The sequence below is a fragment of the Oncorhynchus mykiss genome, chromosome 12 (genome assembly GCF_057628025.1).
Source record: "Oncorhynchus mykiss isolate SJ-2025 chromosome 12, ASM5762802v1, whole genome shotgun sequence".
Classification (NCBI taxonomy): Eukaryota; Metazoa; Chordata; class Actinopteri; order Salmoniformes; family Salmonidae; genus Oncorhynchus; species Oncorhynchus mykiss.
The window spans coordinates 67,529,667-67,543,838 of NC_143033.1; the positions used below are offsets into that span (position 1 = coordinate 67,529,667).

At 40.3% G+C, this 14,172-nt stretch overlaps 1 protein-coding gene across 2 annotated transcripts; it reads right to left on the reverse strand.

Moving 5' to 3' along the window:
- Positions 1 to 1,959: 1,959 nt before the first annotated feature.
- LOC118936383 (membrane-spanning 4-domains subfamily A member 4A) lies at positions 1,960 to 13,401 on the reverse strand. 2 transcript variants are annotated; one of them, XM_036938072.2, is made up of 7 exons: positions 13,097 to 13,401; positions 12,877 to 12,993; positions 12,439 to 12,495; positions 11,967 to 12,146; positions 11,544 to 11,666; positions 6,566 to 6,655; positions 1,960 to 2,442 (listed from the first exon to the last, which is right to left on the reverse strand). In XM_036938072.2, exons 1-7 carry the CDS (start codon positions 13,265 to 13,267, stop codon positions 2,347 to 2,349), a joined length of 834 nt encoding a protein of 277 aa, XP_036793967.2. In that variant the 5' UTR covers positions 13,268 to 13,401; the 3' UTR covers positions 1,960 to 2,346. The 2 variants fall into 2 exon arrangements, with proteins under 2 accessions (XP_036793967.2, XP_036793968.2); XM_036938073.2 differs by lacking the exon at positions 6,566 to 6,655.
- Positions 13,402 to 14,172: the final 771 nt, after the last annotated feature.

The following is a 14,172-nucleotide window of genomic DNA, read 5'->3' on the forward strand; positions in this document are numbered from 1 at the left end:
GTGACGTTGTGTCCCCATGAGTGACAGAACACTGAGCTAATCACGGCGCAACTGGAGAACATTACCAACACCTGAGCTCCGTATTTTCCCGCTGGCTGCCTCACCACCACAGAAAGCATTGAGTTTAGGTGGCTGGAGTCTAAGAATTTTCCAGGCCTTCCTGATTTTGGATAGGGTCGTTCGACATGATTGTATTGAAGTGCTTTTGAAGTCTGAACAATTCTTCATTATATTGTCAGTTAGCTTGCTTAACATTGACAGTATGTCAAAAACGTATTTGTTGTAATCTTTTGGTTGAAAGTGGGTAAAAGATCAGCGGAGAAACATCTCAACTCTGGGAAAAACAACATTTCATCATTTTATCAGAGTTTGCCACTTGTAATTCCGACTTGGAGGGTTATTCAAGTGGAATTTCTAGGAGGTTCCGATTTCTCTGACGCATCATAAGGCGATGGGTCAGGTCATAGGTTAGGTTTTAAAGGTAGATTCAGCGAGATGATGTAGATGCACAAAGTAAACGGTTATGGCACAGGAGGTTGGTGTCACCTTAATTGGTGAGGAAGGGTTCGTGGTAATGGCTGGAGTGGAATGGGTGGAATGGTCTCCATGTGTTTGATGCCATTCCATTTGCTCCGTTCTGGGAAATTATTATGAGTCATCCTCCCCTCAGCAGCCTCCACTGAGTTGTATTGGGTACATTTCCGCAACTACCAGTAGCGCTGAAGGCGAGACTAAACTTCTCCACTCTTTTGATCTGGAAGCTATCACTTTGAAGCAGCGTGAAGCACACCTGTGCACATGCTCGGATACTCTGTGTGACTGTGTGAGTACAACGTCTTGCGTCTCATCTCAACCTACGGTGCTGCAACATCACACGTAGTCAAACTTTAAATGAGTGTGATCTGCCAGGTTCAGAAGCTTGAAAACCCCATTCGATTTTTACCCAAAATGTGGAGAGAAAAACCTAGAACTGAACATAAATCATGACGTTTGTTTTGGAGTCAATGATAATTGTTCCAGTATAGTTTCAGTATATTAAATGGTTTGAATGATAGGGCAACATTTTGATTTCTGCCTAAACAGACATACCAAAACTTTATTTTTTCATGAGATGGCCATAAACAAACTGATAATGTTGCATAATTTTAGAAAGGTCTGGAACTCACCTTTCTGGTAATTTAAAAAAATAAATTGCTGAGGTGTATTCCCTTTTAAGGGTACAAGCTCAAGTACCCTACCCTTCAAAAGTTTACCTACAAAAGCATCCTGGAGTCGCCTCGTCACTGTTGACATTGAGGCTGGTGTTTTGCGGCAACTATTTAATGAAGCTGCCAGTTGAGGACTTGTGAGACGTCCGTTTCTCAAACTAGACACGCTAATGTACTTGTCCTCTTGCTCAGTTGTGCACCCAGGCCTCCCAATCCTCTTTCTATTCTGGTTAGAACCAGTTTGCACTGTTCTGTGAAGGGAGTAGTACACAGCGTTGTCTATATTTTTTGGTATATATTTTTTGGGGTAAACTCAGATTCTCTTTATCTAATAGTTGACTTTGGTTGAAGATCTGATAACATTCTGTATAACAATATGCACAAATAGTGAAAATCAGAAAGGCAAATACTTTTTCACTGCACTGTAGAAGCAACAGTCATTTTTCATACTTTGGTCATCATACTTTGGTTTCTTAAAAGATCATAACATTTCATGAAACACATGGTTTTGACTGTTCATGAACTTTAATGTTGCACACACTCAAGATAGAAAGGATATAGGCTAATGCCCAATGTAAACATCCACACACCACTCCCTCCTTATAAGGATGTTTTCAGACCCTTCAACCACTTCTCCAAAAATATACACATTTATTTAGGTCTAGCATTAGTTTAAAGATCAATATTTACTCGAAATATGAATGTCATTAATTACATTGTATAGAAGATAAAAGTGACTTCAAACAAAAAACAAAATTATGTCAGTTTTATTGTTTCAAGACATTAAGTTAAATATGCATTTGTGTGTTATTAAAAATGATGCAACATATTTTGTCATATAGCAGTGGTTGATTTTAGCTGATAAATCTATTATACTTTTACAAAAGAAATTATGATTAAATTATATCAATTAAAGAAAGATAGAAATGACAAAAACATGAAGTTATAAAATCAACCATATAGTAACCTAAACATTATACTGAAACATTGCATTACTATACACTATCAATATTAAACTGTCAAATTATTCAGATCAGTAATGTGGTGCTAACCGTTGCCTGGCTTGTATCAGAAAAATAGGCCTAGAGAACACAATTTCGACAAGAAAAAGAACAATGTATTCACGGAGGCCCAATTCTCAAGGGATGACAGCAGTGTATTGAGGAGGCAGGTGGTTCTGTTGAAACCCTGTACCCATACCGTCTCCCTCCGGACCCTTTGTGTAGTTCCCAGTCTGTAGAAACAACACAGTACATAATAGGACATATATTACCTTAAAATGTTAAAATGTTGGATATTGTAACTCTGTAACGTCACATTGCAAACCAGCATAATCTGATTAGCATCCTCCCACGCCATTCTTTCTGGGTACCAGATGGCACTGCAGTGGATAGCAGACATTTTACGGGCTACTGACCAATTCTGCTATTTTGTGTGTTTTATTACTTTACGTTGATGGTAACTTTTGCTGTACATAATGTCTCCGTCATCATTTCCTATGACCCGAAAACAGCTTCTGGACATCAGAACATAGATCACTAACCTGGAATTGGATGGCATTTCTACTTCAACAAGTCGGCAGCTCTGGACGTTCTGCTTACTCCAGACTAGGCCCCGGGACTCAAGAGGAAGTGACGGCACAAGAGAAGCAAAACGAGCCGGCATCCTGACAAGACTATGTTGGCAAGCAAATAAACCACTCCTAACCTCTGTTCTATATCTGACCATAACTCTATCCTTCTTATTCCTGCTTACAAGCAAGAACTCAAACAGGAAGTACCAGTGAAGAGCTTTATACAAAAGTGGTCCGATGAAGCGGATGCTAAGCTACAAGCCGATTTTGCTAGCACAGACTGGAATATGTTCCGGAATTCATCGATAACATTGAGGAGTTTATCACATCAGTTACCGGCTTCATTAATAAGTGCATTGACAACGTTGTCCCCACAGTGACTGTACGTACACATACCAACCAGAAGCCATGGATTACAGGCAACATCCATACTGAGCTAAAGGCTAGAGATACCGCTTTCAAGTAGTGGGACACTAATCTGGACGCTTTTAAGAAATCCTGCTACCACCTCAAGTCATCAAACAGGCAATCCATCAATACAGGACTGAGATTGAATCTTATTACGCTCTGCAGGGCTTGTAAACTATCATGGACTACAAAAGGAAACCCAGCTGCAAGCTGCCCAGTGACGCAAGCCTACAAGATTAGCTAAATGCCTTCTATGCTCGCTTCAAGTCAAGAAACACTGAGCCATGCATGAGAGCACCGGCTATTCCGGACGACTGTAACTAAAGGCCTTTTAAATGGGTTAACATTCAAAGACTGATTCTCAGACGGATTGAAAGGGTGCATAGTCAGAGCATGTGTTGACCAGCTGGCAAGTGTCTTCAATTACATTTTCAACCTCTCCAACTCAGTCTGTAATACCTACATACCTTGAAGCAGACCACCATAGTCCCTGTGCCCAAGAACACCAAGATAATCTGTCTAAATGACTATTGCCCCTTAGCACTCATATCTGTAACCATGAAATGCTTTGAAAAGCGGACCATTTCTCAAATCAACACCATCATCCCAGATACCCTGGACCCACTCCAATTTGCATACCATCCCAACAGATCCACATATGATGCAATCTCTATTCAACACCATAGTGCAATACAATCTCAGGTCCCTGGGACTGAACACCTCTCTCTGTAACTTGATATTGGAATTCCAGACGGGCCGTCCCAGATGGTGAGGGTAGGGAACAACACATCCGCCATGCTTACTCTCAACACAGGGGCCCCTCAGGGGTGTGTACTTAGTCCCCTCCTGTACTCCCTGTTCACCCACAATTGCGTGGCCACGCACAACTCTGACACAACGGTGGTAGGCCTGATCACTGACAACGATGAAAAAGCCTATAAGGAGAAGATCAGTGACCTGTAAGGATCTATATACCAGGTGGTGGTAGAAGAAGGCCTTAAACATATTTAGACTGCAGCCACCCAGGTCATAAACTGTTCTCCCTGTTACCACATGGCAAGCCGTACGGATGCACCATGTCTGGAACCAACAGGACCCTGAACGGCTTCAACCCCCAAGCCATAAGACTTCTAAATAGTTAACCAAATAGCTACCTGAACTATCTGCATTGACCCCCCTTTTCACAAACTTTTTTGACTTATCACATACGCTGCTGCTACTGCTTATTATCTATTGTGTTGCCTAGTTACTTTACCCCTACCTATATGCACATATGTACCTCAATTACCTCGTACCCCTGAATATCAACTCTGTGCAGGGTACTGGTACCCCGTGTATATAGCCATGTTATCATTACTCATTGTGTATTTATTCCTAATTTTATTATTTTTCAAAACCTTTTCTATTTTTCTCTCTGCATTGTTGGGAAGGACCCGTAAATAAGCATTTCACTGTTAGTCTACACCTGTTGTTTACAAAGCATGTATCAATTCAAATTAGATTTGATTCTGTCCCTAACACTAAAAATACATAATGAATAATATAAATGTTTTAATTCAACGTAAACTAAATTAAAACAAACAATATAGTTCTGAAAACTAACTGACACTAAATTCAAAATAAACATTGAAAACGAATATAATATCATTGCAAGGATGTGATGATCATGCATTATTGGCACTCTACAGGCTCAACCTAGTAAGTAATCAGTTTAAGTTATAGATACTGATCATGTGTTCTGTTGCTTTTTTGTTAACATCTCTTTATTGTAGAATATGTATCAGAGTGCACCCAAACGCATGCTAATAGCCCCGGGGTTTGGTCATAAGTAGAGCATTATATTTTGGGAATAGGGTGCCATTTGGGACATACCTATAGCAGTAGCTAACCACCTGCAATATGAATGAATAACTACTGCCTGGTTTAGGAGACAACTTAAGCCATTTAATAAACTAGAACAACCATTTCAGTAATGGGAACAAAAAATCTAACTAAATGATTGGATTAGATTAGAAAATGTGTAATGTTATTTATCTTTGTGTAGCACAAGATGAATCAATCACTCAATGTACATGCAAAAAGACAGATATATTTATAAAAATAAAAAAATCTCCCCCAAAAATCAAAATGCAGTAGAGGCATGCTGGGAAAAAAAAATCATAACTTAAAAAAATGGTTGTGTGTGAGAAGTGTGACTTCTCATTTAGTTATGAGTCAGTACCACATAAATATTTTAATAATAATGTAAGGACCGATGCTGGAGTCGAGACGCAGGTACGGGGTGTGGTGTCAAATTTAATGAGGAACAGACAAGGAACAGCGTCAGCACACAGGTAACAAAACGACATACAAACAATGTGAAAACGGGAAACAGAGCTGGGGGACAGACAGATATAGGGAAGGAAAAAACACAGGTTGAAAGGTTTCTGTGTTTCCTTACGAGTTTCCATTAGCTCAGGAAGTGCAATGCAAAACACCTCCGTGGGAATCTGTGTTAAAACGGCGCAGAGTAAGTGTGTCTTTTGTATTTGTAAAATCATTTTGGGGTGATATGAAAGTAGAATTTTCCAAAACCCTATTTCATGCAGTGATTAACGATAAGACAGAGAATCGGGAAGGTTTAACACGTTGGCCCTGCTGTGGTCAATTGTTCAAATGAGATCCCTATGGCAGTATGGGCTTGGGTTCTCAAGAGCTAAGGTTAAGTTAGGTTTAAATTATAAAGTCACAAATGGCAAAAATCACCAGGGGCTAATCGCTCAGTTGAAAATTGTTGTGTTTTAGTAACTTTGATTAGCAGATGGATCTGTGACTGTTTTTAAGGTGATGGAAAAGTGTTCTAATGATGTATATAAACCCTGGACTGTATTAGCCATTGAGAGCTTTGAAGTTTAGCTCACATAATATAATGTGAAAGTATGCATTAAGGTGTCTGTAATAGAATAAACATGTCAAAAATTTAGACATTAATAAATGCATTTCGAGAGCTTACAAAATCTTATTTACATTGGAGGAGGAGTGCCAAGATGGCTGTGCGGGGGCTTCAATACAGCAACCCCTTTCAGTCATACAGGGTTTAAACACATTGGTTCTATCACGTACAACTACGTCAATGATTTTAATTGGACGATGCTTTAACTTCAACTCAAACGTTTTCTGATGTTCGCAAGTACGGACCCACAGAATTTCATACAGTGACCAATGTTTTGGTGATTACACAATTTGAAATTATAGTTTTCGCAGTGGAAATGTAAAATATTATTCCAGAAACTCAGTTACTACGACACCGGTGAGATCTTTTTAATTCAAATTTTAGATAATGAGCAGCCTATTTTAAATGGCGACCCTGCAGTTCAACCTCCAAAAGATGTCATACCTCGTTGTTGTTCTGAGGAGGGTAAGTTGTGTTGCTTGGAGTCATGCTGCCATGAGGTACCGGTATTTGATTCCCAATGATGAACACTTGCTAAAAGACAGACATGTCAATTTTAAGTCCATTTCTAGTAATTCATTATTGAATATACAGGTGTCATGACTGCTCATTGCTCTTACAGTTACCAGAACATACTTTTGTATATAGAGTGTATGTGGACACCCCTTCAAATGAGTGGATTCGGCTATGTCAGCCATAACCGTTGCTGTCAGGTGTATAAAATCGAGCACCCAGCCATGCAATCGCCATAGACAAACACTGGCAGTAAAATGGCCTTACTGAAGAGCTCAGTGACTTTCAACGTGGCACCCTCATAGGATGCCATCTTTTCAACAAGTATTTTCATCAAATTTCTGCCCTCCAAGAGCTTCCCCGGTCAACTGTAGGTGCTGCTATTGTGAAGAGGAAACGTCTATGAGCAACAACGGCTCAGCCACGAAGTGGTAGGCCATACAAGCCAAGTACTGTCATCGGTTGCAACACTAACCATGTGTTCCAAACTGCCTCTGGAAGAAATGTCAGCACAAGAACGGGTTCATCGGGGGCTTCATGAAATGGTTTCCATGGACACGCAGCCTCACACAAGCCTAAGATCACCATGCGCAATGTTAAGGGTCAGTACCCGCCCGAATGCATTGTGCCAACTAAAGTTTGTTGGAGGAGGAATAATGGTCTTGGGTTGTTTACTATGGTTTGGGGCAGGCTAGGCCCCATACTTCCAGTGAAGGGAAATCTTAACGCTAGAGCATACAATTACATTCTAGAAGATTCTGTGCTTCCGACTTGGTGGGAACAGTTTGGCCAAGGCCCTTTCCTGTTTCAGCAAGACAATGCCCCCATGCACAAAGCAAAATTCATACAGAAATGGCTTGTCGAGATCGGTGTGGAAGAACTTGACTGGCCTACACAGAGCCCTGACCTCATCCCCATCGAACACCTTTGGGATGAAATAGTACTAGGACTGTGAGCCAAGCATATTCGCCCAACAGCAGTGCCCGACCTCACAAATGCTCTTGTGGCTGAATGGAAGCAAGTCCCCGCAGCAATGTTCCAGCATCTAGTGGAAAGCCTTCCAGGAAAAGTGGAGGCTGTTATAGCAGCAAAGCAGGAACCAACTTCATATTAATGCCCATTATTTTGGAATTGGATGTTCAACTAGAAGTTGTCCACATACTTTTTGTCATGTGCACTTAACTTTGCTTTATTTTTATAATGTTTTCAATATAGTAAGACTTACAATGGTGTCTGAAATGATTGACACACTTGATATAGATGAGTAAAAATGACTGTATAAAAATACTGAGCTATAATGTATGCTCAAAACAATGGAGAAATTATATTATTTTTTACTAATACAATTGCAAAGTGAAAGAGATACTTTTTTATCTCAAAAAGGTAGTGGTTAACATGATTGACACCCCTGTTTCCAATACCTTTCAATATCTCACCTTGCGAGGATGACGACACTGAGCCTTTTTGTAAAATGTCCTGGTACTGGGTGTCATGACAATTTGCTTGGGAAAATTTAAGATTTCTAAGGAGCCAATGTCACCAGGTGAGTGAATGGTAGCAAATAGACTTGTTCTTTACGCGCCTCAAACTTAGCAATGGTGGTTACCTTGAATGAATGAATGTTGACTGTAGTAATCCTGTGTATCTTGTTTGGCATTCATTGCTTTTTCTTGCATTGATTTGATTGCGGTAGAAGCTGTAAGCTTTCTCACCATCCACACACACACCATACTTTCAAACCTCTGTCTTTATAGATCACCTGATGTGTGTTTACCACCACCATTTGTCTGCCCCTAGTGGTCGGGAGTGTAATTGCCTGAATAACACCATAAGCTACACCCAAATTGGCTCCAACACACCGGCCCCTAATGGCGAACAACAATTACCCAATAAAGTGAAATGTGACTGAATCTTCCTTCACTTCTTCTGTGGGTCAAAGTTCTTCACAGGTCCCTCTGTACCCTCTTGGAGTAGCAAGATCTTGGTAACAGGTCTGTCCAGTTCTCCTGTTCTGGTTTTAAGTCTCACAGACCGGACCAGACCCTTCTTGTCAGGATAGGTTTCCAACACCTTTCCCATCAGCCACGAACCTCTCGGTGACCAGCTCAATATACTACCCCTTGTGCTTTCTATTCCGTTTATTCTATCTCCAAAACTGTTGCTACAACAGCTGGGAAAACGACATACCCCAATCTCCCTCACAGCAATGATAATTATGGATGGCGAATTTGGCAAAAGTGGCATAGCTCAAGGTGAAGAGGTGCATCAAGCCCGAAGACTTTGGAAAGTTAGAGCATGCAGAATTGCATCAGTTGACATTCAGTATGGTTATGGAACTGTATCTTACTTAATGTTTTTTTATAAAGAAACAAGTACAGTACCAGTCAAAAGTTTGGACACATCTACTTAATCAAGGGTATTTCTTTATTTTGACTATTTTCTACATTGTAGAATAATAGTGAAGACATCAAAACTATGAAATAACACATATGGAGTCATGTGGTAACCAAAAAAGTGTTAAACAAATCAAAATATGTTTTAGATTTTAGTTTCCTCAAAGTAGCCACCATTCACTTCGATGACAGTATTGCACACTCTTGGCATACTCTCAACCAGCTTCACCTGGAATGCTTTTCAAACAGTCTTGAAGGAGTTCCCACAAGTGCTGAGCACTTGTAGGCTGCTTTTCCTTCACTCTGCGGTTCAACAACTCCCAAACCATCTCAATTGGGGTGAGGTCGGGTGACTGTGGGGGCCAGGTCATCTGATGGAGCACTCCATCACTCTCCTTCTTGGACTAATAGCCCTTACACAGCCTGGAGGTGTGTTGGATCATTTTCCTGTTGTAATCCAAATGATAGTCCCACTAAGCACAAACCAGTTGGGATGCCGTATCGCTGCAGAATGCTGTGGTAGCCATGCTGGTTAAGTGTGCCTTGAATTCTAAGTAAATCACAGACAGTGTCACCAGAATAGCACCCCACATCACACCACCTCATTCATGCTTCATGGTGGGAAAACACATACAGTGATCAACCATTCACCTACTCTGCGTCTCACAAAGACACAGCGGTTGCAACCAAAAATCGAATATTTGGACTCATCAGACCAAAGGACACATTTCCACCTGTCTAATGTCCTTTGCTCGTGTTTCTTGGCCCAAGCAAGTCTCTTATCATTATTTGTGTCCTTTAGTAGTGGTTTCTTTGCGGCAATTTGACCATGAAGGCCTTATTCTCACAGTCTCCTCTAAGCAGTTTATGTTGAGATGTGTCTGTTACTTGAACTCTGAAGCATTTATTTTGGCTGCAATTTCTGAGGCTGGTAACTCTAATGAACTTATCCTCTGCAGCAGAGAGAACTCTGGGTCTTCCTTTCCTGTAGCGGTCCTCATGAGAGCCAGTTTCATCGTAGCGCTTGATGGTTTTTGTGACTGCACTTGAAGAAACTTTCAAAGTTCTAGAAATGTTCCGCATTGACTGGCCTTCATGTCTTAAAGTAATGATGGACTGTCGTTTCTCTTTGCATATTTGAGCTGTTCTTGCCATAATATGGACTTGGTCTTTTACCAAATTGGGCTATCTTCTGTATACCAACCCTACCTTGTCACGACACAACAGATTGGCTCAAACACATTAAGAAGGAAAGAAATTCCACAAATTAACTTTTAACGAGGCACACCTGTTAATTGAAATGCATTCCAGGTGACTACCTCATGAAGCTGGCTGAGAGAATGCCAAGCGTGTGCAAAGCTGTCATCAAGGCAAAGGGTGGCTACTTCGAAGAATCTTAAATATATTTTTTTATTTTGGTTATTACATGATTCCAAATGTGTTATTTCATACAATGTATAAAATAGTTAAAAGAAAAACCTGAAATGAGTCGGTGTGGTGTGTCTAAACTTTTGACTGGTACTGTGCATCTTCCGTTCATGCTGGCAAAAGAGAGAGATGCTCCTATGAATCAGAAAGCCTTCCTAGGCTTGAGCTCATGGCCGCTGTGTTGGCGGCAAATTGTCATAACAAAAGCAAGAACCGTGAGCTCTCTCACCATCCACACACACGCCATTTGTTCAAACACCTGTGTCTTTATAGATCACCTGGTGTGATTACCACCACCATTTGTCTTCCCCTAGTGGTCGGGAGTGTAATTGCTCAAAAAATACCATAATATAAGATACACCCAAATTGGCTCTTACACTGGGTAAAGTTCATGAGGCATTTGACCTTAACAAGGGGCCCAGGACCAGTGGAAGAACATTTGCCCCATAACATCAAAGATCCACCACCATATTTTACAGTATGTATGGTGTTATTTTCTGCTCTTGCGTTCTCATTTCGATGCCAAACTCACGACTGGTGTGTGTGTTCAATGAGCTATTTAAGTTTACTAAACAGCATTGGCACTTGGAATGAACACTGTGATTTGGTCAGATGACATGAACATAGAGCTATTTCGCCACACACAATAGTGGTGGGTTTGGCATTGAAATAAGAATGCATTAAGCAGAAAAGAACCCCATAAAATAAGTGCAGACGAAGGATATCAATGATCTGGAAGGATTCTGTACGGATGAATGGTCTAAGATCCCTGCCAATGGGGTCACCAAATCATAAAACATTTTAGAAAATGTGTCAGTGCTGTTATCCTTGCACAGTGATTTTATTAAAAACAGGGGTGTCAATAATATTGACCCATTCCTGTTTGAATTGTTTTTTAAATATGACTTGTTAAGCGTAAACTCTTTCTCTGAGAAATTGTATTAATACACATTTTTCGGCGCATACAATTTATCTCAGTATTGTATTATTTTATTTTAAACAGTCACTTTTGCAAGTTTTTATCATGGGTGTCAATAAGTTCGGACCACACTGCATACGGAACTAGAAATCTATGTCCACAGACTCACCTCAGGGGTGGAACGGCAGCACAGGCAGACAGCTCTGCAGGCGAATGACGAGACACAGATGGACACTATGAACTCCAGCATGGAGAAAACAGCCAAAACACCTGATATTCCCTGGGACCTGACCTATAGACAGAGAGGAACAGGAAACAGCAGTTAACTAGGCTACACTGCCATTTTGGAGCAATCATGTCCAATTAATTAGTGTGGGCTAACAAGAAGAAAAATTAACTCAATAGCATCTAATTCACTATTTCTTGCATGTTCGAGATGTCACATATATGTTACAAATGGGGTATAATTTAAACTAATAAAAAACATTAAACAGTACGTACAATAGTCTAGTAATATGATTATAGATGATAAATTCCCCTTTACCAATTTACAAATATCTCCTGACCAAAGGAATAAGCATTTGGTATATACCCAATACTGTTGACAGACATAGGATGGAGGGTAGTTGACATAGGATGGAGTGTTGTATGAAGGATAGCCTGGATAGTCACAGTAGTAGTTGTACATTACAGCACTGTCTAAAGAATGCAGAATGGTGCCAGTAACAGCAGTAACCGTGGCGACAACATTCATTCCAAGGGAGCCTTTTACCTAAGGGACAGAGCAGAAAGTGGACATAGGAATGAATGATTGGTTGTGAAGAATGAAATGCAATATAAAATACAGTGTGTTGACAATCATGATTGCAAGTCTTTATTAAAGGGGCAATTTGCAGTTGCTGAATCGCCAGTGCCCACCCACTGCTTGTGTTGTGGGAGGAAAAATAACAGGTTGAATGAAAACATGAGGGCCTATATGTGAAGTAGATTCTATGTTTTGAAATAAAGTGGAACTTTATAAATCAAAAGCCTACTTTATTGAGGCAAAAATAGTTGATACTGACCAGACATTTGTTCAGTTTGTTGTCAGCAGCAACAGTTAGAGAGCCTGCAACTACATACTGAGGTGGAACAAGGAAGAGATTATACAAGTCTACGTACCAAATGGCACCCTATTCTCTACATAGTACACTACAAAAGTAGTGCACTATATAGGGAGTAGGGTACCATGTGGGACAAAAATATTTCTACAGTATGACCAAAGTTCAAAATCAAGTTTAATTCCTCCCACATAGAAGTCAACAGAAACTGAAATGCATGAGTGTATGAACGGCACAGGCCGAGCCAAATAGATATACATTGATAAAAGTAATTTGTTAAGTCATTCATTATACATTAAAGATTAAATATATATGACATGATTAAATTATTATGATGTTTTGATTGCATCACGACAGACAGGAAATGCAAGAAATTATTATTAGACAGAGCAGCTCACTCACAATGATAGATCCCCAGACAAATATTCCACTAAATACTCCAATATTGTCTACTTGTGGCCCTGCAGTCATCACGATTCCTGTCAACAGCATTATCAAACCAATCATGATCTGTATGGTCTGTGAGAGAAAAACAAAGCAGGAAATCCATTTTTCTCTTCTTCCAATACATTCAACCAAAATGAAAAATAATTTTCAAATGATATAAAACATAAATTCTTACTCCCAGCGCTTTTGGATGCCCTGCCCGGAAACTTCCCAGCACTGAGGAGACCGTCTGTCCCAGACAGTGAGGAGCAGATGCGACCCCCGCGACCCCCATCCCGTTCCCATAGGGGTAGACATGGGTGATGACCACCGCCCCATTAGTGGTGGTTGTTTGAGAGCTGGACATCTTCACAGAGGACAGAAGGATGTTTGCAGTACAGTAAGAGGGGATATGGCTGGTCAGCTGTGTATTGTTGAGCCTCCTGCAAAGTTTGAACTCTACCTGGGACTTCCAGATAATAATTTACCTGGGAATGTAATGCATAATAGGTGTGTGCATCAGCCACTAATTAGACTTTGAACACTCGCCATTAAAAATGGGTAGGTGGTAGGCTGTGTTGTGTCTGTGGTTGCTGCATCATCTGTTTATTTGAATTACTTCCTCATTGCTGAGCGACCTTTAGTTCCTTCTTTATTGTCATAACTTCCCATCATGGGATTGAAGCTCCTTGCCTATAGAACACAAAAGAAACTCATACACTTCCATGAAAATTGCATGAGTTTCTTTTTCATGCGACATAGCATGGAAGTGTACACATTTATTTTGTTCTGTGCTTTATTAGTAACAATCTTCAAGGTGTAGTATAATAAAGTAATTTAACCAAATACTTTGCCCCTCTGTGGGGAGACATCCTGAATTATAGAAGAAGTAGGTGAAATAACCGTAACAACTGTTTATTAGTGAATGTTGAATTGTTGGCGAATGGACGATAGATAAGCATGACAAACAAAAAAGAGCTTAGTAAAGTGGAGTGTATATAAATGCTGAGATATCATGTAAACATAAGCTCTTCATGTCTATTCCTGCACCCCTCTCTTCCTCTTCTCCCCCCTCTCTCTCATCTTCCACTCTCCCTCTCTTCGTCTTTCTTCCTATTCTCCCCTCTCATCCTCTTCTCCCATATCTTCCTCTCCTCCTGTCTCTTTCTCTTCTCTTTCTTCCAAGGTTTTTATAGTTTTGTGTTTTAAATGTTGTAGAAACATCTCAAGGATGATCAATGGAAACAGGAGCAGAATGTGTCAAAAGTGAAG

Excerpts from the sequence above, each read along its gene's own strand:
- LOC118936383 (XM_036938072.2), bottom strand. The coding sequence starts at position 13,267 with ATGTCCAGCTCTCAAACAACCACCACTAATGGGGCGGTGGTCATCACC. Across the intron at positions 12,496-12,876 it reads TTGTCTGGGGATCTATCATT|TATGTAGTTGCAGGCTCTCT; the intron begins GTGAGTGAGCTG and ends GTTCCACCTCAG. Across the intron at positions 2,443-6,565 it reads CTCCTCAGAACAACAACGAG|ACTGGGAACTACACAAAGGG; the intron begins GTATGACATCTT and ends TTGTTTCTACAG.